Source organism: Grampus griseus (assembly GCF_964374135.1).
Source record: "Grampus griseus genome assembly, chromosome: 5".
Classification (NCBI taxonomy): Eukaryota; Metazoa; Chordata; class Mammalia; order Artiodactyla; family Delphinidae; genus Grampus; species Grampus griseus.
In genome coordinates, this window is record NC_138998.1 from 71,740,009 (window position 1) to 71,764,826 (window position 24,818).

The window sequence follows — 24,818 nt, forward strand, 5'->3', positions numbered from 1 at the left end:
GGAGGACTCTGCAGTGAGAAAGTCTGCAGCTGGGGACTGGCACTATTTATAATGACTCCTTTAAGATTATCTGACTTTTTAATCTGTGCATATTATTTTATTAAAAACCTAAAATAAAGGTCAAAAAAGACCTTTCCCTTCATTGTTCTACTCTTCCTCCTCTTCAAAAGATAAAAACTTGTTAAATGATTTGAATAAAAAATAATTCCCTAATTTAAAAAAAGTCACAAATGTCAAAGTAGTAGTAAAGCATGTGTTAAGCTCCTACAAATAGTGCTTTTCAATAAAATCAATCATCTAGGCATTTTTGAACTTTTCTTAGGCAAATGTTTTGGGCATTTGCTATAGTTTAAGAAATACAAATGTCAGAATAGCAAAAAGCAGTTTTATAGTGTAACAAATATATTTTATGCAGTCATTGCCTACACTCCCCACTCCAGGCTAAAAAATGTATAATTTTGTTTTTTCATAGTGAACTCTCTATAATGCACCCGTTCTCCATGTCAGCATATCCAACATTCAAATTAAATGCGTATAATGAAGTGAAGCCTTAATGTATGGCACTTTTAAAGATTTCTTGGTGCATTTAACACAAAAAATTCTAGTAAGATTCTTATTACTTCACCTAGGTAAGCATTAGAATTTCAGGCCAAATTATTGAAGGTATTTCAACAGATCAGAAGTGTTTCCCTGGGTCTGATAGCCAGAACATTTTGAACAAATTTATTCTGAAACTGATTTAGAAGAGCGAAGGCTCACGCTTATTACTCATTAATTTTTGAAAACCTTTCTAATTTGGAGCTCTGTAATAGATTCATGGTGCCATGACATGTTTAAAAAATATTCATCCTTAAAAATACTAGAACATTCTTTGAAAACCTATTACACTTATTCTTTTAAGCTATTCTGATCTAAAGAAAGAATTAAAGTTTAGGAAAAGGGAAAATGAACATTTAAAAAAGTTTATTTCTAGCCCTGAAAGAACAAAATTATTGAACAAGGTCATCAAATACAGCAGTTAATGTCAATGTAACAATTAAATAATTGAATGGGATTAAATTAAAAATAAAAGTCAATATAAAATTTGAAGACAAAACAGAAAAGACAAGTTACTTTCACTTAGTTCCATTTCTATCTAACAAAAACAAAAAAAACCCAAAACAAACAAACAAAAAACACACAAGACATTCCTACCAAAGATGTTTGACAGAATTATCATACATTTCTTTCTCTCTCATTTGGCAACATTCTAGAATGGTGAATGAGAAAGACTTCAGTTCTCTCAAGGCCAGGCCAGTGCTTGGTTCTCCTTTGTAATTCCCACAATATCTACCACAGTGTCTTTGTCAAAGTGGTCAATAAATGTGTTAGTGAGAAATAAAATCTGTGTGTGTGTGTGTGTGTGTGTGTGTGTGTGTGTGTATTTTTTCCCCTTCTTACACATACTCATATACACACACTGTAGAAAAACTGATTTTAGCTGTTTATTGTGGGAGCAGTTGAGACAAGGAAGACAATCTGCTTTTTATATTACTATAATTTCACTAAAAAAAACCCCGAAAGAATCTTAATCTGGATTTTAGCTATATTCCATAATGATTTTTTGACATTTCACTGGATATGGATCTCAGTATATTTTAAAACTTTTAGATTAAAAAACTGATGCAAATTTAAGCACCCATTTTTTTTTTTTCTAACTATAGCTACTGCCTGATCAGATCTAAAATTATTCTGGCTAGAATACAGTATATATAAACAAACATGTATTTATGTGAGCCCTACAAAGAAATCCTCATAGGTAGTTTTAAATTGCTTATTAAAGGCACAGGTCATTTAGGACTGGTGGTAACTAGATACACTTTAAGCAGCTTAATATTTATATGTTGAGGAGAAGAGAATTTGTACTGTGTGCCAGGCACTCAACACATGAAAACAGAGTTGTGTTAGCCTTAGTTTCTTATGCTAGCACAATCACTCTACTTGTTTACTATTCTATGTAGGATGAAATATTCAATATTTTCATGGTTTCTCAGTTTTAACTGTCCCTTTCAAAGCAGCAAAAGGAACAAGAGGAGAAGGAAACTTTTAGACTGCCAGAGTCTGAAATATAATAAATACTACAGTAATATTGTCTTAATAACAAAAGAGGACTACTAAGGTAATTTTTAGATTTAAATGGGAATTTTCATTCTAAAGTAATGACAAAAAGGTAAATACAAAAGGCAGTTATTAAAAAAAAACCATGAATCTTGATTCAGATATAATTTTTCTTGCAACATGTGAACATTTTAATTTAAAATTAATAAATCACAATTCTGTATTGCTTTTAAGATTAAGATTATTCAAAAATTGACACATTTCAGAATTAACCAAAGTACATTTCTATTACAAGTTAGTTTATCCAAGTAAGTAAAGAATAAACCACAGCGTAGCTCCCTTAACCTAGGAGTCAGGTTTTAATGACAAAGTCCGTTGCCAGCAATGGACATGCAGGTAACCATCAAGGAAGTTGTAAATACAAACCCCAAACTGCTTCTATAAACTGAAAAGACCTTTGTTGAGTCACAGGCATGAAAATGGGGCATTGGCACTGCATTCAGTGAATATGGCCTTTATGACTTACGCATGGAAGTGCCTTCTAGAGTGGTCATGAGGATCACAGTCTTACACCATCTAGTTGGTTTTCTATTTCATTGGTAGCATCTTCTTTATCATAATCCATCCAGACAACTATTTACAAAGAATGTTCAAATCTGGAACTCAACAGACGCTGTAGCTTTCCACCAGAAATAAACCAGCTTATTTCTGTAAAGTAATTTAGTAATAGCTGTAGAAGGCCAATATAATCCAGAGAAAAAGGAAATCAAGAATCAAATTGAAAACAGAGACTATTAAGTGCTCTAGATACAAGTTTCACTAATTATCTTACTTATTTTTGTGAAAACCTTCCTGTATTACCAATTAAAAAAAAAAAACCCCACCAGCCATTTCTATCCTTATACCTGTATCTTAACAGAGATATGATGGGAATGATAGGAAATAAAACTCATATTAAGTTCTCCTAATGTACTCCAAAACATCAAAATTATTTTTATTCATGATTTGTACTATTGCAGGATGGCAAGTAGGTGTGAAGTCAATTAGGAGCGAATGGTGGGAACAAAAAGCCAGAACCAAAGCACGTATTTTTCTCTTTCATGTGGCTCTTGGCATGTCAGAAGGGACAATACTGCCTCCAAAAGCCAAACAATTAAAATGATGAGAGAAGATGAAGGGAGGAGGGGAAGGGAGAAGAGAGGGCACTCTAATAATTAATGTTACAGGTCACAGACCTTTTTTAAATCTTTAAAATAAAAAATGTATTGCTATCAACAAGCACATTTCATTACTCTTTCTTTCTCCAGTTTTTTACATGAATATTATTTACTTATTTGAAAAAAATCTAAAGTAATTCAACATCTCAAATGACCCATGAATTTACCAAGAAGTACTTTGTCACTTAAGTTCTCACAGACAGTAAAAATGTTGGTAATGGGCTGGGAACAATGTTTATAACAAATCTCTACAGTTTACTGGTCAGAAGCTGCATCTCTAAGTAACTGACATTTCTCTTTCATGAATATAATCTTATCTATTTTAGAGCTCACCAAGGTTCAAGCCTCTCACTTTGTCTCTGCTAGCTCCAAATATTTTTTACCTTTAAATGGAAAAAAAAAGGTTAACTTTTAAATTCTGAAAATTCAATGGTTATTATATTATTTACCATGGGAAGGGGGGGAGGAGTAGGGTGAGAAAGGGTTAATTAAAAAACAAACTAGCTAAAATTACAACATATACAGAAACTTATTTCCAAAATGAAGGGAAAAAAAGAGGGACGGGGAAACTAGCGGCACAAACCAAAGTCCTGAAGCCAAATCTGAAGAGGACATAGAAAGAAAAACAAAGTGTAAGAAAGTAGAGTCAATGGGATTCTTTTTCTGTTTCAATGATTTAGTTATAAATATAGATTATTAGTCTTCTCTCTATACATGTTAACAAATGCCAAACAACTCACTATTATGAAACTTTTAAAACTGATTCTTTCACATTTGTTTAAAAAGGTAAAAATCACATTCTTTTCTTCCCTTCCTTCAGTTCAAACTCTGAACTGAAATATTACATGTAACAATAGCTGGTTCTAACTTCTATACAAAGTTAAACGATATTGAACTCCTTTGCCAATATAAGGAGCTACATAATTTCTATCACACTTGCCTCCAATTTAGGCATAAGAAACATTTCTCAAAGCAACTCAAAAGGAGCAAGTCAAGGAAAAGAAAGTTATGGAGAGAAAAGAAGACTAGCAGATAAAACACATACTCTGAAAAACCCAAATCTGCCATTCAAGTACTGAAAATACCTCAAAAGGGACAATGAATGGGATCTATTATAATGAAGTCAGCAAAATAAAATGCAAATCTCAAGCATGATATATGGCCCTGATGGGCTTTCTGCTGAAAGATGTAAGGTTAGTGATTCAGTCCACAATTCCTTTTGGACCCTAAAGAAGGGATTCAATAAGAAAGTTGTCATTCAGTTCTGCAATTTTTTCTTGGTTGTCTTCAGGAAATAGTAGCTTGTTTTTTTCCTCCTTGTTATGTAGACCATTTCTTTAAACCCCAAAAGAATAATAATTTTCATATATTAAAAGACTTCTTTTAGAAAATGGAGAAAAGAATATGAGGCCACGGCAATGATGTTAACGGTTACTCTTCATTGCTTCTTTAGCTGCCATGATCAGTGGTGTCAAGCTGGATAATGGTTTGGCCAGTTTCAGGAAGGGATGCTGTCAGAAAGAGTGGGGGAAAATAAATGTAAATGTCACCAGTTTAGAAGCCAAATATTTCAATTAAGCCCCTAAGACTACTTTATGGATCATAATTTATTTAACAAACACATATTTCAGTACTTCTATAAAATCAACATAATCACTACATCACTTTTATGGTTGGAAGTGTAGTCTTTTTAGTTTTTCTCATATTATAAAATCTCAGTTAAATGACCCAGATACCCATGCCTGCAATGAACTGGTGTGAGAACTGGTAATATGAAAAACTTATACATTTATCCCAGTATTATGGGTATTTTATTCTCAGCAGATAAAATCCTGAACTGCAGCAGCTGCCATGCTGCTGGTAATAAATGAATAGTGAAATGTAATTATGAACTCTATGTAAACTTTCTGCCAGTTACTCAAAAAAGTCAACTTTTTCCCAAAATAGAATTATTTCCAAATTCACCTGTAACAGTTCTCTGGCTGAACCCCTTTTCTCCACATCCATCTCCAAACATCGATTTAAGAAATCCCGAAATATGGGGGAAAGTTTCTCTGGGTTTTGAAGTTCTGGAGTTCCATTAGTCGCTATCAGGTACAAGGCCTAAGAATAGAAGAACAACTCTGACATACTTAAGATAGCTCAACAAAGTTAGAGAGTACTTTAAACTTTATGGATCTCTTACGTATTTAAAGACAATTGTCATACACACTAAAGTGTGGTTATTATTTCTACCCATTTCGATTAGGTATTTTTCACTTTATTTTTAGATGTTACATTTCCCTGACTTCTTTTTCAAAATTATCTTCACCTTTTTCTTTTTTTGGATTATAAATACATACTGATAAATAAAACTACCACTATAATAAAATGGTATAAAGAAAAATGACCACAATCCCACCATCCACATATAGTATCCCATTTATCTTTCTTAAGATTTTTTTTCCAAGTCATACCACATTTCAAAACAATGGGATTTGTTGAAACTGCTTTAAGAAATTTTAAATTAGCTATATCTATATAGCTATAGATGAACAGGTGGAACACATAGGATTTTTAAGGCAATGAAGATACTCTTTAAGATACTTTTATAATGGACATGTTATTCAGTATACATTTGTCCAAACCCACGACATATGACATCAAGAGTGAACCCTAATGTAAACTATAGACTCTGGATGATACTGATGTGTCAGTGTAGGTTCAATGATGGTAAGAAATGTACCCTCTGTGAGGGATGGTGATAATGGGGGAGGTTATGCATGTGTAGGGGGAGAGGGCATATGGGAAATCTCTGTACTTTTCTCTCAATATTGCTGTGAACATGAAACTGCTCTAAAAAAACAAAGTCTTAAAAAAAAAAAAAGAAACAAAACTAGCTATATCCCACCCTCATCATCACTATCAATAATAACAGATTAGATCTACAAAATTATTTTAATGGCTGAATTGAATAGTGTCTTATTATATGGGTGCTTCATAATTTAGTCAATCCCCTTTGGAAAATCCTTGTATTCTTTATGTAATTCTCTGACTATTTTCTTTGAATTCCTAGAAATGGAATTAAAAAAAAAAAAACGCTCAATAGACTTTTTAAAAGAAGTTTTAGATGTACAGAAAATTGAGCAGATAGTACACAGCTCCCATATACCACCCCTACACACATACACACACACACACACACACACACACACACACACAGAATTCCCCCATTATTAAAATCGTACATTAGTACAGTACACTTTGTTACAAGTGATGAACCAATACTGACACACTTTCACTAAACAGAAGTCTGTAGTTTACACTGGGGTTCACTCTTTGTATTGCACAGTTCTATGGGTTTTGACACACGTACATTGTCATGCAACTACCATTATAGTATCACACAGAATACTTTCACTGCCCTAAAAATTCCCTGTGTTCCACCTATTGGTTATTATGAATAATGCTGCCATGAACATTTGTGTACAAGTTCTTGGGTGGATGAATGCTTTTAATTCTCTTTGTTATTTACCTAGCAGTGGAACTGCCAAGTCACATGGTAACTCAAAGTTAATTTTTACAGGAACTGTCAAACTGTTTTCCAAAGTGCTGTACCATTTTACATTTCCACTAGCAGTGTATGAGGGTTCCAATTTCTTCACATTCTCACCAACACTTATCATTGTCTGCCTTTTTGATTACAGTCATTCTAGTAAGGGTGAAGTGATCTTGTTGAGGCTTTGATTTGCATTTCCTTATTAACTACTGATATTGAGTCATACATGATAATTTAAAAGAAGTAAAAGATAAAAGAGAAAGAAAGAAAGATGGAACTCTCCACCTCAGCTGCTGGAATATGTACATAACTGTTTAAAATCTACTGACTTCATCTGTTTCTCAGAACCCTCACTCTTTTGTTTGAATATGGGCTTTAACATTGCCATCTACACAGGCTTCTCATAAATGTGATCCTGCTTTCCTCTTTGTACCTGGGGGTACAGAGGCCAAGGTTCAAAGTCAACAACCTGAAGGATATATCTAGAGCCCCTTAATTCTGCAGAAAAGTGACCAAATTCTTACTTATGTGCAAATTTAGAAACCACACAGCTTACCAAAAATTTACAAACTCTTTACCTAACACATTCAACTCAATAAGCCAGAAGCAAATCATTTTTAGACGTAGAGTGAGGGCAGAGACTAGGTTTTATCAACTTCGTATCCTAAATTCTTGGCCAGTGCCTGGCAAAAGCAAGGTCTAAATAAATGATTTAAAGAAAATTATTTTTCTTAAAATAAGGCTGATGCTTAATTGGTCTTACCCTCAAAGGATTTTCATTGAGATATGGAGGCTCTCCTTCTACCATCTCAATAGCCATAATACCCAGAGACCAGATGTCAACCTTAGGGCCATAAGCTTTCCGTGTAACCACCTCTGGTGCCATCCAGTATGGCGTTCCAACCATAGTACTTCGCTTGCTCTGCTCAGGGGTGATCTGGGCACAGAAACCAAAGTCAGCTATAAAACAAAACAAAACACCTTGAGTTAATGGTGTCCGTGGGTTGTTTAAGAGTTTACTTAATATGATTTAACTAACTACATTTGAGTATTCAGCCTCTTAATTTTTAAGAAAGTATTAATAAAGAAAACCAGAATGGGCTTACAAATATTTTGATGATGTTATATACTCTCACTTTTTAACTTTTACTTCCCACAAGTAGAGGGTAAATTATCAGGAAGCCTTTTTTTTTTTTGGCGGTACGTGGGCCTCTCACTGTTGTGGCCTCTCCCGTTGCGGAGCACAGGCTCCGGACGTGCAGGCTCAGCCGCCATGGCTCACGGGCCTAGCCGCTCCGCGGCATGTGGGATCCTCCCGGACCGGGGCACGAACCCGTGTCCCCTGCATCGGCGGGCGGACTCTCAACCACTGCGCCACCAGGGAAGCCCTATCAGGAAGCCTTTTATTCTAAATAATTCTATCCTAAAAATTTTAATAAAGTTGAAAAAGGTCTAAAAGAAAAAGTCACCAAAGCTGGACACCAAAACTATGTCCGCTGTGAATCAGGCAAAGGTCAGGAAGTGGAAATTACTTTTGAAGAAAATAAACAGAAGCTAGAATTAATAATAATAAGCATCCGACTCAGCAGAGAGCCTAGGAAAAGAACATGTTTAACTGCAACTGTACCTACAAGGTCTTCACCAGCATTACTCTATTCCAAGCACCTCATTTTATAACTGAAGAGCAAAATGCCTAATTTAGTACCCAGTATTAATTTAGTGGAAAAGTCAAGATGAGAATCCAGAATTTTTTCCTTCCTTCTACTGTTAAACCCATTCTACTCCATATGTAAACACTGTTAACATTTAGGTTTGTAAGCTTTAGACTCTTCGTTATGCATTTCCAAATGTACAAATAATACCCGTGAACTGACTGATTTATTTTACCTAGTTAGGATATTTTGTAAACTGCTTTTTAAAACCTAATTTTTTAGATATCTTTCCATATTAGTACATTAACCCACCTCACTATTATAACTACACAACTTCACGGAACATAAAAATACCATAATGTATTTAACCATTTCTGTACTACGAGACATTTAAGATATTGTTGGACTTTCTTTACAAGGTTGCAGAGAACATTTTTGTACTTATTGCTGTGCGTATGTTCAGTAATTCTATAGGAGAGAATCCTAAAAGAGCAATTGTTAGGTCAAATCATAACATTTACAGCTAAAATGAGTGCTTATAACTGTTCCAAGTATAATACCTCATAAGAATTAACATACCTCATGATAATTTTATGAGACAGGCATATTTACTACTGTTATGATTTCCATTTTACAAATGGAGAAACTGAGGCATACATATTTTTAGATAACTTATCCAAGATCATTCATCTAGTAAATGGTAGAGCCATGGTAACATATTAACCAAAAAAGTCAAATTTAGTTACCTGTGTATCCACCAAAAGTGTATGAGAATGTCAATTTCTAGTTTTCCCACTAAAATTACAATTATTAACTATATATTCTGACTATCTGACAGAACCTGGGTCCCCTTCTCTTGTGGTTGAATAACCTTTGGAGTATCTATCTTAAAAAAAGAGATGTTGAAAAACGAGCCAAACTCTTTAGGCAAACAGAAGAAAAAGTTTTTGGTCTCCTGATCTAAGAAATGCCTTGAATTTTGCATAGTTGGAGAAACCTCAGTAGAAGGTCTTCTTGAATCCTCCAGAGGACATGGTTGGAACTGAGATTATAGCCAGCAGAGGAAAGGAGTTTTTGGGTTTTTTTTCCATGACTCTACCATGTCTGATACAGAAGTTAATTAGGGAAAGAGGTTTACACATGGTTTTTTTCAGACCTTGTCATCTCTGACATAACGGTCATACAGTCCTCCCCCAATTAGGCCACCATCTACCAAATCCAGAGAAAGATGAACAGCATAATGACAAAAACCTACCCCAACAGGTAGCAGAGATAAATCCAAGTTTATGTTTGGAAGACAGCACCAACATTATAATAGTCCCAGACACTGTTCCTCAATGCTTTACATTTTTACTACTCAGAAGAATTCTCTGAGATAGGTACTGTTATTTTCCTTATCATACAAATGAGAAAATGGACACAAAAAGAGATTACGTAACTCACCCAAAATTATTCAGCAAGTAGTAGCAGATCCGCTATTTAAACTCAAGCTGTCCAGCTGACAGTCCATATCTTTTTACTACTATTCTCCCCCACTGCATGTATTGTCATAAAAATGTTAATAGCAGAAGAGGGTTTTTACTTAAACAAAAGGCAGAAAATTATAAGTAACATATAAATGTTATTTATTCACTTGTTACTCACTAAGTTTAACAGATCCTTCCATGCCCAAAAGCACATTGTCACTTTTGATGTCTCTGTGGATCACTTGATTAGCATGTAAAAACTCCAATGCCTGTAAACACTGAACAGGAGAAAAACACCTATCAATGAAACAGTCCCTGAAAAGTCTAAGGGAAGTTCACATACACCATTTATGACCTGAGCACCACCTCTAGTAACCAGCAGAAGATACTCTAATAATATTATGAAGAAAAAAATCCTGTCACATGCAGTTGTGAAAATAAGACACCTAAAATAATTAGATCCCCCTCTTCCCACTCTCTGCTCTTATCCAGAGACAATTATTATATAATGTCTTATCTAGGCCTATTTCTGCCACAGATTATTTAATACCATAGAATATCACTTAGTCTTCAATGTTGTCATTTATGAAATGGTGGGTGGGTCTACATGATTTCTAGGCCTGCTCAGGTTTAAATGCCTAAAGGTATGCAGCACTTGGTAAATATGAACAAGGCTTTTTAGAAATCATTTCAACAGTAAAGGATAAACTTATCACTTCCATTTGAACCTGAAATATGCCAAAGTCTAATCAATGTAAGCCACTGCGGGTCTGGTTCTCTCCAGCTGTTCAATGCTATGTAAAATGTTTTCTTCATTTCTTCTATGGTAGGTTTTACATAAAGCTATACCCACACCCTAGACACCAGTGATGATCCTGGACACCACTTCCGTCTTATGCCATATTTCAGAAAGCACTGAGTCAAAAGAGCAGAAGAACTACTCTTACTTCCTTAAAAACAAGAATGAAATTCAATTTAAAAAATCTGCTTGCTATGTTTTTTTAATGTAAACTGAGTATAAATTGTAACTTGGAAAAAGTTGTTTTTATTTCTTACCCCCACTAAAGTAGAACAACAAATAAAGTCTGTACATCATTAATAACAAAAATCTCACTCAAAATAATCTACTATTCAAAGAAAAAAACCAGATTAACTGTGTATTACTGCAATACATTTACCAAGCATTTAAGCAGATTCCTGGAAAGAACAAATCCCCAGAAAAATACTTGTGTAAACAAATAGAAACAAATGTTATCACAATTAGAGGAACTACTAAAATAATTTTATATTGATTATGAAAAAAATTATTAGAAAAACAAGTTAAGTATAAATAGATAAATCCTTAAGTTTTTATCAGCTTTTAAGTGATCAAACATTCTTTGTTAAGGAATATATTATTGTTTCCCTCCTGAAAGAGTCAAGAGGGCTCCCCTTAGGTGAAGCATAATTACATTAGAATTAAAAGTTTCAAAGAATAGTTTTTAAAAAACACCTAATAAAAGCTGAAAAAGGAAAAACATCACATATACTGTTCTTACATGAACAAAGTTTATAATTTACCTATAATTCACTGTAAAAATGCTGAAAGCCATATCACAGGAAACATAATAGTCGTAAGAACTTTTACAATTTTGTCCTTTGTGACAATGATTCCTAGGGTACTCGAAGAAAGTACTGTTGCAATTTTAATGACAATAATCAAATCATTAACCTAAGTCTCATCTGTAGGAAAAGATTACATGGAAGAAAGAAAGGCTCATTTTTGGCTTAGATCTAGGCAATGTGGCAGAATTCTACTAGCCTAAGCAAACAGTATGTCTCAAATTCATTAATGAATATCATCTCATTGGTCACCTTTAAAGAGATCGATAAGGCCACAAGTAAACTTATTAATTAATACTTAGGGTGAAGATGTGTACCACTTTGTCCTTGTTTCCACTGTTGAGCGGTGTATTTTTAATGGCACTCCCTCTCACCCTTCAAAGTATCCTGCTTGGATAATAACTAAAAATTTGCTTCTTTTCACATCCTGTTAACCACATTGTTACTGTAACTTTTCAAAAAGGGAGCAAACTCACCTCTCTGCATACAGCAGCAATCTGTGCTTCATCCATGCAGGTCTCTGTTACAACATCAGTAAGTGATCCCCCAGCGAGGTACTCCATTACCACAAACAATTCGTCTCCCACCAGGTAACTAAAAAAAAGAACATACAAAATACATTCACACTTTCACTTTTTCTAAACACGTGGCACTCTATATTGAAGAATTCAAATGTTAGGAATCCTAATTAAAAAAACTAGAAAGCTGGTAGCTTTGATAGCTGGGAAGAAAACTGAAAAGTTGCTATGGAACAGCACAAAAAAAAAATACCTGAGGGTCATTATGATTTTCCCAAATCACTTTAAAATTTTGCCTGCAATTCTAACTTGAGTGTGTACATAGATTATTCCAATTCAAATAACCTTGTATGGCAGGAATGATTTGTCCTTTTTTACAGACGAAGAGATGGAGGCTTGGAAAGGCTAAGTAACTCATCCAAGGTCACACAGCCAGTAAGTGCCAGAACAAAACCTGAAGCCAAGCACAACTGATTCCAAAGCTTATGACTTATTTTAACCACCATGCTTTACTGACTTGAAATACTATTTTAAAAAGCAGAGAAATGTACCTGGAAAGTTTCTTTCTATGAACATGGCCCCAGAGCTAGCCCTAAAGTCTAAAAATGTGTTTTCTTTTAACCCATTCAAAACAAATTTAAATATGGAAATTAAAAAAAAATCACCTATGATTCCCTATCTCCAATATAATCACTACTATAATTTTCATTTATTTTTCTACAATTCTTCTTTCATTCACATATATGTAACTGCTTTAAAAAAAAAACAGATGTAAGGTAATTCCCTGGCGGTCCACTGGTTAGGACTCTGAGCTCTCACTGCCTAGGGCTCGGGTTCAAGCCCTGGTTGGGGAACTAAAATCCCATATGCCACATGGTGCGGCCAAAAATAAAAAAAATTTAAAAATTAAAAAAATAAAAAATGTAAGATACATAATTTTCTCTTCTACTTTTTGTTCTCCTATTTAACATCAATTCCTAAATTAAGTGAGGTTTTGATAAACATGCTATTTGCCCATGAAAGACAAAATTTGAAATCAAAATTGACTTGAAAGTTTAAAAACTGTGTGGCTGGTCACCTCTGTCAGTCAAGACATGAATCACAGCCAGCGTTTCCTTAATGTTTCTGCTTCTGATCATTTGTAATTCATATGAGCACCAGCAGCAATGTCCTTCATTTAACTGCCTTCTCTCACTTGCCAAGTGACAGCTATGTAGAAAAAGGACCATCTAAACTGTAATATGCTATTTTTACCTCTCCTCCTCCTTCAAGTTTATTTTTCAGTGTTGACACTCAACCTTAGTCTAACTAAACTGGCTAGCCCCCAAAACCATGAGACTTAAAATTTCAACATTTTTCTCCCAATGTTTAAGAAATATTTATATTTACCTGTCTAAGAAGTTAACTATGTTGGGATTCTTTAATTCTTTCATCACCAGAATCTCATTAATGATCAATTCCTTCTTTGGCTGTTTCTGTAAATTAATCTGCTTAATAGCAACCTATGATGGAAACAGGAAAAAAAAAGTCAGAACAAGTTTCCTAATACTCTTAGAAAATTACAAACACAGATCAGTTAATAATCTAATTTACTACATACATACTATACGATGAGATTATAATTTACTCATAGGCAGTACTTTAACTTCCACACTGCCTATGCACAATTCTTTGTAATACACAGAGCTTAAATATTTTTAGATTTCTCTTGAAATCTAAATGCAAGGTCAGCCCAGTGCCAGGAATTAATCCTCTTTTCATCCCAAGCTGGGAAAATAATTTTTAAAATATTTATTTATGAAACCAAACACATAATTACTTCTTTTTTCCCCTCAATAAGGAAAGTGCTATAAAATTACCTAGAGTAATTCTTTCAACATAATCAAATGCAAGAAATTCCTTACTGATTATTCACAGGCAGATCTAGTTTCTTCCCATATTAAAAGCTAATGGTAACACCCAGAAGTATGAAAAAGTAGCTACCTCTTGTCCCAATGCCACATCAGTAGCAGTGAAAACTGTGCCAGAAGCCCTAGGGAAAAGAAGACATAACCAGATTTAAGGTTTCAAAATCATTCTCATTTATAACATCCAAAGACTTTATACTCAGAACAACTAAAAAGAGGTTAAAGAACGTTTAAGACTAAACATCTTTAAAAGAAGTAAAAGCAAAAACAAAGGGGGAAAAAATAAGAAAAAGAGGCAATTCTTGTGGCCAAAACTTATGTTAGAAATTTGTCATAAATTTCAGATCTACAAAAATACAGAAAAAAGATAAAGAAAAGAAAGAAAAAAGTCACATATACTCATGGATCCACTGCCCTGTTTAAGAAACAAAGAACTACAAATAAATTTGAAGGTTCTTATGTGCCCTTTCCAAAGGCATCCTACCGCCTCCCTAAAGTAATCTATATTGGGTATTTATTCTGTATTTGATGTGCATCATTTACATGTATTTCTCTATACTTTATACTCTATACTTTCTATAACGGTGTGTACCGCTATAGAAAATGTTTCACATGATTTTTTTTTTTTTTTTTTTGGTGGCACGCGGGCCTCTCACTGTTGTGGCCTCTCCCGTTGCGGAGCACAGGCTCTAGACGCGCAGGCTCAGCCACTCCGCAGCATGTGGGATGTTCCCAGACCAGGGCACGAACCCGTGTCCCCTGCATCGGCAAGTGGACTCTCAACCACTGCGCCACCAGGGAAGCCCCAATTTTTTAACTTCATATAAATGATTTCATTTTATGTATTTTCCTATAATTTGCTTTTTTAATTCAACACTGGATTAGGGATGGTCATCCATGTGGATAGGTGTTATCCTTGTTCACTTGTAATTATTACATATATTATCCAGTATACTATTTACAATTTATCCATTCTCAGGCAGAAGAATATTAACATGATTTTCAATTTCTTGTTATTAAAACCAGTGCCGCAAGTGAATTTGGTTTTTAAAAAGAAATTCATAAGGAAGTTTTCAAAAAGACTCAAGCTCACTTTCTAAACTGACAGAACACTTTCCAGAGATTAATAACATTAAAAATTCAAGATGTTCATTTGCTCCCAAGCAACAGAAAAAAAGATTTCAGTTAGCATAGTTTAAAAATACAAATTATTGGGAATTCCCTGGAGGTGCAGTGGTTAGGACTCCACGTTTCCACTGCAGGAGGCCTGGGTTCAGTCTCTGCTCAGGGAACTAAGATCCCATGAGCCATGTGGCACAGCCAAAAAATAATGATAATAATTTTAAAAAAAATACAAATGGGGCTTCCCTGGTGGCGCAGTGGTTGAGAATCTGCCTGCCAATGCAGGGAACACGGGTTCGAGCCCTGGTCTGGGAAGATCCCACATGCCGCGGAGCAACTAAGCTCGTGCGCCACAACTACTGAGCCTGCGTGTCTGGAGCTTGTGCTCCACAACAAGAGAGGCTGCGACAGTGAGAGGCCCGCACACCGCGATGAAGAGTGGCCCCCGCTCACCGCAACTAGAGAAAGCCCACACACAGAAACTTAGACCTAACACAGCCAAAATAAATAAATAAATTTTAAAAATACAAATGATTGAACACAATCAGAAGATCAGTAGAATTAAATATCCATACTTAATGATGTGATTAAAATGCAGGTTTTTAAAACTATAATCCTGTAGTAAATTTTCTTACTGTCTTTTAAATATTTGCCAGGCAATTTTCCCACCCATCTAATTTCTTATCACCAACGCAAAATAACACTTAAGAAGAAACAATGCACAATCACTGCTAAGTAGTACAGTATTTTAATAGCATCTAGAAATAAACGCATTACTTATTTACACAAATCCAAGGATACTACTCATAGAATACCAGAAGTGCTCAATGTCAGCAGGCAAAAGAGATATCATGCTGGGCACCCAGGAAATAATGAATATTCTGGTAATACAGTCACAAATACTTACCCTTGCCCAATTTTTTCATATCTTGTGTATTTTTTCTTAGGGTCACCTATGCTTACAATAGTTCCTATTTTAAACAAAAACAACAAAAAGTTGGAAACTCAGTCAAGCATTTAAAAATTGTAAACTAATTCTGATAACATTATTTCTTTTAATAACCTCCACTGATTTTAGAAGTTTTCAAACATAACACTAAGTTTCAAAAATAATGTATGTTTCAAACACTAAAGAAACAATTAACAAAAATAAAGAAGTATCAGAAGCAAGAAGACACATTATTTCCACTAGGTTAGACCTCCTAACTAATGTCTTGATTATCCCACCTCCTCAAAATGACCACGTTTTAGAATGACCAACAGTACTAGTTTTCTTGAGACTAAGGGGGTTTTAGGATGTGGCATGTTCAGTCTTAAAACTGGTAAATTCCCGGGGAAAGGAAAAGTTGGTCATCCTACTTATCATACTCCACTGAAATGTACTAAACTAATGATAAGTTATAAAACTACTTACTATGAGAAAAAATATAAATATTTATATATATATAAAATACCCAAATGAAAAACCCTAAATGGCTTTTCTGACTCTTCTCATATATCTTATATCTTTCAATATATTTAGGAAATCACTTATTACTATAAACATTACTCTAATGTGAACTAATCATACATGTGTTTTAGGAAAGTTCACTATGTCACAACTAAGAAACAGGTTTTATTTTACTTTATTTAACTTTTAATTTTACATTGGAGTATAGCTGATTAACAATGTTGTGACAGTTTCAGGTGCAGAGCAAAGGGACTCAGCCATACATATACATGTATCCACTCTCCCCCAAACTCCCCTTCCATCCAGGCTGCCACGTAACATTGGGCAGAGTTCCCTGTGCTATACAGTAGGTCTTTGTTGGTTATACTTTTTTTTTTTTAATTAAAAAAATTTTTTTTAATTTTTGGTTGTGTTGGGTCTTCGTTGCTACGCGAGAGCTTTCTCTAGTTGCGGTGAGCAGGGGCTACTCTTTGTTGCGGTGCACAGACTTCTCATTGCTGTGCCTTCTCTTGTTGTGGAGCACGGGCTCTAGGAGTGCAGGCTTCAGTAGTTGTGGCACGCAGGCTCAGTAGTTGTGGCACATGGGCTTAGTTGCTCCGTGGCATGTGGGATCTTCCCGGACAAGTGATCGAATCCATGTCCCCTGAATTGGCAGGTGGATTCTAAACCACTGTACTACCAGGGAAGTCCCTGGTTATCCATTTTAAATATAGCAGTGTCTACATGACAATTCCAAACTCCCTAACTATCCCTTCCCCCATTCTTCCCCCCTGGTAACCGTAAGTTCATTCTCTAAGTCTGTGAGTCTGTTTCTGTTTTGTAAATAAGTTCATTTGTATCATTTCTTTTTAGATTGCCCATATAAGGGATATCATACGATATTTCTCTTTCTCTGACTTACTTCACTCAATATAACAATCTCTAGGTCCATCCGTGGTGCTGCAAATGGCATTATTTCATTCTTTTTAATGGCTGAGTAATATTCCATCGTATGTACGTACCACATCTTCTTTATCCATTCCTCTGTCGATGGACATTTAGGTTGCTTCCATGTCTTGGCTATCATAAACAGTGTTCCAATGAACACTGGGGTGAATGCACCCTTTCGGACCATGTTTTTCTCCAGGTATATGCCCAGGAGGGGGACTGTAGTGTCATGTGGTAGCTCTACTTCCAGGTTTTTAAGGAACTTCTATACTGTTCTCCATAGTGTTGTTCCAATTCACATTCCCACCAACAGTGTAGGAGGGTTCCCATCTCTCCGCACCCTCTCCAGCATTTATTGTTTGTGGATTTTTTGATGAAAGCCATTTTTGACTGGTGTGAGGTGATATCTCATTGTAGTTTTGACTTGCATTTCTCTAATAATTAGTGATGTTGAACATCTTTTCATGTGTCTCTCGGCCACCTGTGTCTTCTTGGAGAAATACCTATTTAGGTCTTCTGCCCATTTTTTGATTGGGTTGTTTGTTCTGATATTAAGCCTCACGAACTGTTTGTAAATTTTGGAGACTAATCCCTTGTTAGTCACATCATTTGCAAATATTTTCTCCCAATCTGTGGGTTGTCTTTTCGTTTTGTTTATGGTTTCCTTTGCTGGGCAAAAGCTTTTGAGTTTAATTAGGTCCCGTTTGTTTATTTTTGTTTTTATTTCCATTATTCTGGGAAACAGATCGAAAAAGATATTGTTGCAATTTATGTCAGAGAGTGTTCTGCTTATGTTTTCCTCTAGGAATTTTAGAGTGTCCAGTCTCACATTTAGGTCTTTAATCCATTTTTGAGCTTATTTTTGTATATGGTGCTAAAGAATGATCTAATTTCATTTTTTTACATGTAGCTGTCCAGTTTTCCTGCAACCATTTAAGAGACTGTCTTTCCACCATTGTGTAGTCTTGCCTCCTTTGTTGTAGATTAATTGATCACAGGTGCATGGGTTTATTTCTGGGCTTTCTATCCTGTTCCACTGATCTATATTTCTATTTGTGTGCCAGTACCATACTGTTTTGATGACTGTAGCTTTGTAGTATAGTCTGAAGTCAGGGAGCCTGATTCCTCCAGTTCCATTTTTCCTTCTCCAGATTGCCTTGGCTATTTGGGGTCTTTTGTGTCTCCATATAAATTTTATGATTTTCTTGTTCTAGTTCTGTGAAAAATGCCATTGGTAATTTGATAGGGATTGCAGTGAATCTGTAGATTGCCTTGGGTAGTACAGTCATTTTGACAATATTGATTCTTCCAATCCACGAACATGGTGTATCTTTCCATCTGTTTGTCTTCTTTGATTTCTTTCGTCAGCGTTGTATAGTTTTCGGAGTACAGGTCTTTTGTCTCCTTAGGTAGGTTTACTCCTAGGTATTTTATTCTTTTGATGCAATGGTAAACGGGACTGTTTCTTGAACTTCTCTTTCTGATCTTTCGTTGTCAGTGTATAGAAATGCAACAGATTTCTGTGTATTAATTTTGTAACCTGCAACTTTACCAAATTCATTGATTAGCTCTAGTAGTTTTCTGGTAGCATCTTTAGGATCTACTATGCATACTATCATGTCATCTGCAAACAGTGACAGTTTAACTTCTTGTTTTCCAGTCTGGATACCTTTTATTTCTTTTTCTTCTCTGACTGCTGTAGCTAGGACTTCCAAAACTATGCTGAATAATAGTGGTGAGAGTGGACATCCTTGTCTTGTTCCTGATCTTAGAGGAAATGCTTTCAGCTTTTCACCATTGAGTGTGATATTAGCTCTAGGTTTGTAGTATATGCCCTTTATTATGTTGAGCTATGTTCCCTCTATGCCCACTTTCTGGAGAGTTTTTTATCATATGTGTGACAAATTTTTTCAAAAGCTTTTTCTGCATCTGTTGAGATGATCATATGGTTTTTATTCTTCAATCTGTGAGTGTGGTGTATCACACTGCTTGATTTGTGGATATTGAAAAATCCTTGCATCCCTGGGATAAATACCAATTGATCGTGGTGAATGATACTTTTACAGTATTATTGGATCTGGACTGCTAGTATTTTGTTGATTATTTTTGCATCAGTGATATGTTCATCAGTGATACTGGCTGTAATTTTCTTCTTTTGTGGTATCTTTCTCTGGTTTTGGTGTCAGGGTGATGGTGGCCTCACAGAATGAGTTTAAGAGTTTTCCTTCCTCTGCAATTTTTTGGAACAGTTTCAGAAGGACAGGAGTTAGCTCTTCTGTAAATGTCTGATGGAATTCGCCTGTGAAGCCATCAGGTCTTGGACTTTTGTTTGTTGGGAGTTTTTAAATCACAGTTTCAATTTCAGTGCTTGTGATTGGTCTGTTCATATTTTCTATTTCTTCCTGGTTTAGTCTTGGAAGGTTGTATTTTTCTAAGAATTTGTCCATTTCTTCCAGGTTGTCCATTTTATTGGCATACAGTTGCTTGTAGTAGTCTCTTATGATCCTTTGTATTTCTGTGGTGTCCGTTGTAACTTCCCCTTTTTCTTTTCTAATTTTATTGATTTGAGTCCAGTCCCTTTTTTTCTTGATGAGTCTGGCTGAAGTTTATCAATTTTGTTTATCTTTTCAAAGAACCAGCTTTTAGTTTTATTGATCTTTGCTACTGTCTTGTCTCTATTTCATTTATTTCTGCTCTGATCTTTATGATTTCTTTCCTTCTACTAACTTTAGGTTTTGTTTGTTCTTCTTTCTCTAGTTGCTTTAGGTGTAAGGTTAGGTTGTTTGTTTGAGATTTTTCTTGAGAAACAGATTTTAAAATTAGGATATCGTACATAAAACTCTAACTTATATTCATATTAACAGTAAGTCAAAACATGAGAAAACCACACTAAATTTTCACTTAAACTTTCACTAGGTAAAAAGAGAGAGGGGCATATCAAAGAAATTCACAGATATAATCCAGTTTTACATAGGTACCCAACCTCAAGCCTACTGCCAATATATAATATTTTTCCTTGATCCCTCTAGGTCAGTATCCTTTATAACTAAAGTTGCTATAGACTTGTAGTGAGATGTTATTGCTACCCTCTCTGGCACTGTGTGTATTATTTCCAGTGCTTGATCCAGGCCAATGATAGCTGATGGATGAAAAAGGAGAAGAGAAAAAAATATATTTTATGCTTACACATATTATCTATATAGGCCATTTTGTTTAGTTATTTAGGGGCATATTTTATTCTACAGGTGTACATAAATATATACAAACTTCCTTTGATAAAGTTTCCAACTAGGACCCATAGATTTGGCCCTTTGAGAAGAAGTATTGCTCCCCAAGGTACTGACTATTTTGCAAAGATGCTGCTCACCAGCCAGCACATAATAATAAGAAAGCAAAGAACAGTATTATTTTGGCTTTACTACATTAATTGAAGCTGTTGTTCCTAGAAGAAAACAATTTATTTTTTATGTCTTAAGCCAACATATAAGACATAAATCAAGATCCACCTGGGCCAAATGTTTCAGGGGCTGTTAACAATTTAAGAATAATGTAAAATGTAGTTAACATACTTAATTTCTCCATAATCTCTTCATCTGTCATTTTGGCCTTCTTTTTCTGTTTGTCTGAAGTCTTGGCACCACTATCAACATTAGAATCACCAACTGGTGCAGGAATAGGATCAATTACAGACCGTGTATAAATCTGCAGAGAAACAGTTAATTACCGAGACTTGAGGAAAAATATTTTTAGGTATTCTTACTGGCACACTGTTCAGTTCTTTGATTTTTTGACAAAAACTAAGTTGTCCTCAGTGTTCTAAAGAATGAGAATAGTATTTTCAGACTTGTCTTATGAAAGACTGGTAACTAAGATGCAATGTGAAACATTTTTCTTTCGCACGTCATGTATATATTTTAAAAGTCTGTGTAGCAAAACAGCAGATCTGTGAATGAAATTTAAGTGTAACCAGATTGAAAATAATATGCCAGAAATGAAGCAAAAAGAAGTACAAGTTAAAAGTCATATTTTTTCTACAAGAGAGAAATAAGGAGCAAAGAAACCCTGATGTTGAAATAACTATTATTAATTTCCACAAAATTTTTTTATACAAATATAATATCTACCATTTCATTTCAAACAGCCAGTTCTAAGTGGTAAAGAAAATAGAGCTCTCTACCATTAGATGAGGATCCATTGGCAGTCCTTGGAGCCTTACCCGCCTATTGTGCCAACACTTCATCATGCTCCCTGGACTTTATTTGTATTAGTACAGGGAGAGGGACAGGACTCTTTCTGTCTCTATCTAAGGTTTTTATTATTAAAATTCTCCCATATCTGTTAGAAACTTCACTCTCGGCAGCCTCTTGAATGATACCAAGGCTTTAAGAGAAATGTTAAATGGGAGTTAAATACGTACTTTGGATAAAAGGTAAGATCCAAGTTTTAGATACAGTACTTTTCTGCACTGAGATAAACAGAAAGAGGCAAAGAAACAGATGAGTTCTCTGGAACAGATGGTGTAATACAGAAAGAAAACAAAATGAGAAAAGTATTTTAACTTTTAAAGAATCCATTCGGTTTTAATTTTCAAAAAACTAGTTTTTTGATGAGTGGTGTTTAGGTAAAGATCTCCTAGTCAAATATCCGATATTAAAACATTTTAAGCCTGAGGACTTTTAAAAAATTAATCACTGGAAGTTAAATACAGACTGCTTTTTAAAACACACATTCACAGACACACACAACCCAATTCACTAATCAGAAACTCACTGATTTTGTATGATCTGGTCGTGGGGCAATAACAGGAGGAGGAGTCTCTTCATCATCATCATCTTCTTCTGTTACTACTGCTGTTTCCGAACCCTTGGTATTCAGCTGCATTTATCACAGGAGCAAAGTGAGGAAGACAAGTCAAATATGACTATCTCTCTTTTTCACCATACTTGAAAAAATATTTAATAGCTCATTTCAAAGCAATAAAACCTCACTGGTTCTAATCTAATCATTTAAAAAGTAAAGGTAGGGGCTTCCCTGGTAGCGCAGTGGTTTAGAGTCCACCTGCCGATGCAGGGGACACGGGTTCGTGCCCCGGTCCGGGAAGATCCCACATGCCGCAGAGCGGCTAGGACCGTGAGCCATGGCCGCTGAGCCTGCACGTCTGGAGCCTGTGCTCCGCAATGGGAGAGGCCACAACAGTGAGAGGCCCACATACCACACACACACACACACACAAAAAAGTAAAGGTAATTCTATATGTTACAGAAAAGTTTATGAAACAAATGTATACAGTAAATACCAAGTATTCTTAAGAGGGAATTCATACCTTTTATAGAGAATTTTATACCATTTTAACAAGCCCAAAAAGTAAACAATCATTTCATTTGTTAAGACCAAAAACAAAAATCCTCTGGACTTTGTATAAGTCAGAGATTTCTGGCTATTTAAAACAGCTAGATTCACCAGAAGTTGTGACTAACAAAGCAAAAGAGGAAGGCATTATCCTTTATACAGAGCTTATTATATGCTAGGTGTATGCTAAGTAGGTACTTTACATGTTATTACATATAGTCTTCAAATAACTCCAGGAGACTGTGTCCTCCTAATTGAGGAATTGAAAATAAAATAGCTACTGTTTGCAAGAGGTATTTGTGCTTACATGATAACTTAGATAAAGTTTCAGACAACTCTGAAGATTCTGACAGGCTTCTATTGTTCAGTATATTTCCATAGTCTATATTCAGTAGGATGATGCCAGAGGAAAATGCTGGCAAGTTCTTTGTGTTCATGTTTATATATGGAAACATTATCAAAAGTAGCTAAACTGCTCTAAAGATCATAAGCTTTAGTTACTTTAAGCATCACCTGAGGAAATTCTATTTGCTTAATATGGCTTCCTCAAATAATCAAGTGGCTAGCTAAAAACATATGTCAATATTAAGTAGCTATTTCTGGAGGCTGTAATTTATTTCAGAAAGTAAAATAAAAACTGAGACTTGTTTGGGGTAACTTAAATTAGAACAAGAGCTATAAGAAATAACATATTAACTTACTGCTGGCGTTCCAGACGGGAAGCCATCTTTCTCTGAATACAAAACAGAAAATAATGCTAAGTTAACAATTCAAAAAATAAAACAATTTTATACAATAAAAGGAAAAAAAGATAAAGCAGAGCAAGTAAAAAGTTCTCAGACTGATTTCATTTTAAGTTGAATTAAGTCTTGAGAAAAACAATATCAGTATTCAAACAAGAATCTACACATTATAAACCTCAAGTTTAATGGAACTCTGTAAATTTGCTAAAAATCATTGAATTGTATACTTCAAGTGGGTGATTTTTGCAGCATGAAATTATACCTTAATAAAAAAATTTTATTTGAAACTATACCTGCATTTCTTAAAATAAGACAGAAGTCTATTCATAATGATATTTTTCTCCAGCAAACTGCCTATCAAGGAACTTAAAGAAACCAACAGTAACTCTGCAAAGGAAAATTACTGACATAAATTTTGATCACTATGAAAGCAAATCCCTGAAGACAAAACACAGTTCATGAAGACTAAATACCACAATATTCATTCTGGAGTTTAGAAGAGCAAGTTTTGTTTTACCTTTTAAAATGACCAGACACACACACACATGAATATACCATCTCTGTTCAAACACTGATTAAAAAAAAGATTATTCATTTACACAGACTTAGAAGTTGACAAGAAAGTTGGGGACAAATCTGACCTTTTGCTAACGTTGTACTAGACTATGTAAAAAAGGTCAAGATTTACCAAGTGGGCTCTATTTCTTCCTTCAACACAGCCCTTATTTCTACGAGAATGCAATCAAATAAGTACAATTAATTAAAACTAAATGTATGATTTTTAGCTCAATCATATTGTTTTTTACAACTACATGTATGACTTGAGAGGACAGAGAAACATATTAAATAATAACCTGTGATGTAATTAGCAAAATCTACACTGAGGTAAACAGGACAAATGATTCTGTTTCTTTAACAAATAAACTGCAAGAAAAGGAGAGCAAGAGAGCAACCAACGTGAGGGAGGGGAAGCCTAAATAATAAGAGATGCAAGAGATACCACAATCAACTGTAATGTATGGGTTTTATTCTAATCCTTATATGAACAAATAAACTTAAAAAAACCCCACTATTCTCCAATTCTTACCTGATGATATTCCAATTCTGAGAAAAAATACTTTTAGTTCTAACGCCCATTTTATGTTTATATATGTGATGAGTTTCAATTTTTGCGCAAACATTTTTTACTTCAAAGTCTGTGCGTTTATATATAGTAAAACAACCTGTCCC

At 34.8% G+C, this 24,818-nt stretch overlaps 1 protein-coding gene across 1 annotated transcript in view; it reads right to left on the reverse strand.

Annotated features, from left to right (window-relative positions):
- Positions 1-902: 902 nt before the first annotated feature.
- Positions 903-24,818, reverse strand: part of PAK2 (p21 (RAC1) activated kinase 2) — an 80,336-nt gene continuing 56,420 nt past the window's right edge. The window contains exons 5-15 of the mRNA XM_082654899.1: positions 23,547-23,578; positions 22,267-22,371; positions 21,066-21,198; positions 16,027-16,090; positions 14,074-14,122; positions 13,480-13,592; positions 12,049-12,166; positions 10,149-10,248; positions 7,616-7,812; positions 5,280-5,417; positions 903-4,825 (exon numbers count right to left, since the gene is read on the reverse strand). Of these exons, the coding sequence (XP_082511025.1) occupies positions 4,739-4,825; positions 5,280-5,417; positions 7,616-7,812; positions 10,149-10,248; positions 12,049-12,166; positions 13,480-13,592; positions 14,074-14,122; positions 16,027-16,090; positions 21,066-21,198; positions 22,267-22,371; positions 23,547-23,578 (1,136 nt within the window). The 3' untranslated portion in view covers positions 903-4,738. The remainder of the gene's footprint in view (positions 4,826-5,279; positions 5,418-7,615; positions 7,813-10,148; positions 10,249-12,048; positions 12,167-13,479; positions 13,593-14,073; positions 14,123-16,026; positions 16,091-21,065; positions 21,199-22,266; positions 22,372-23,546; positions 23,579-24,818) is intronic.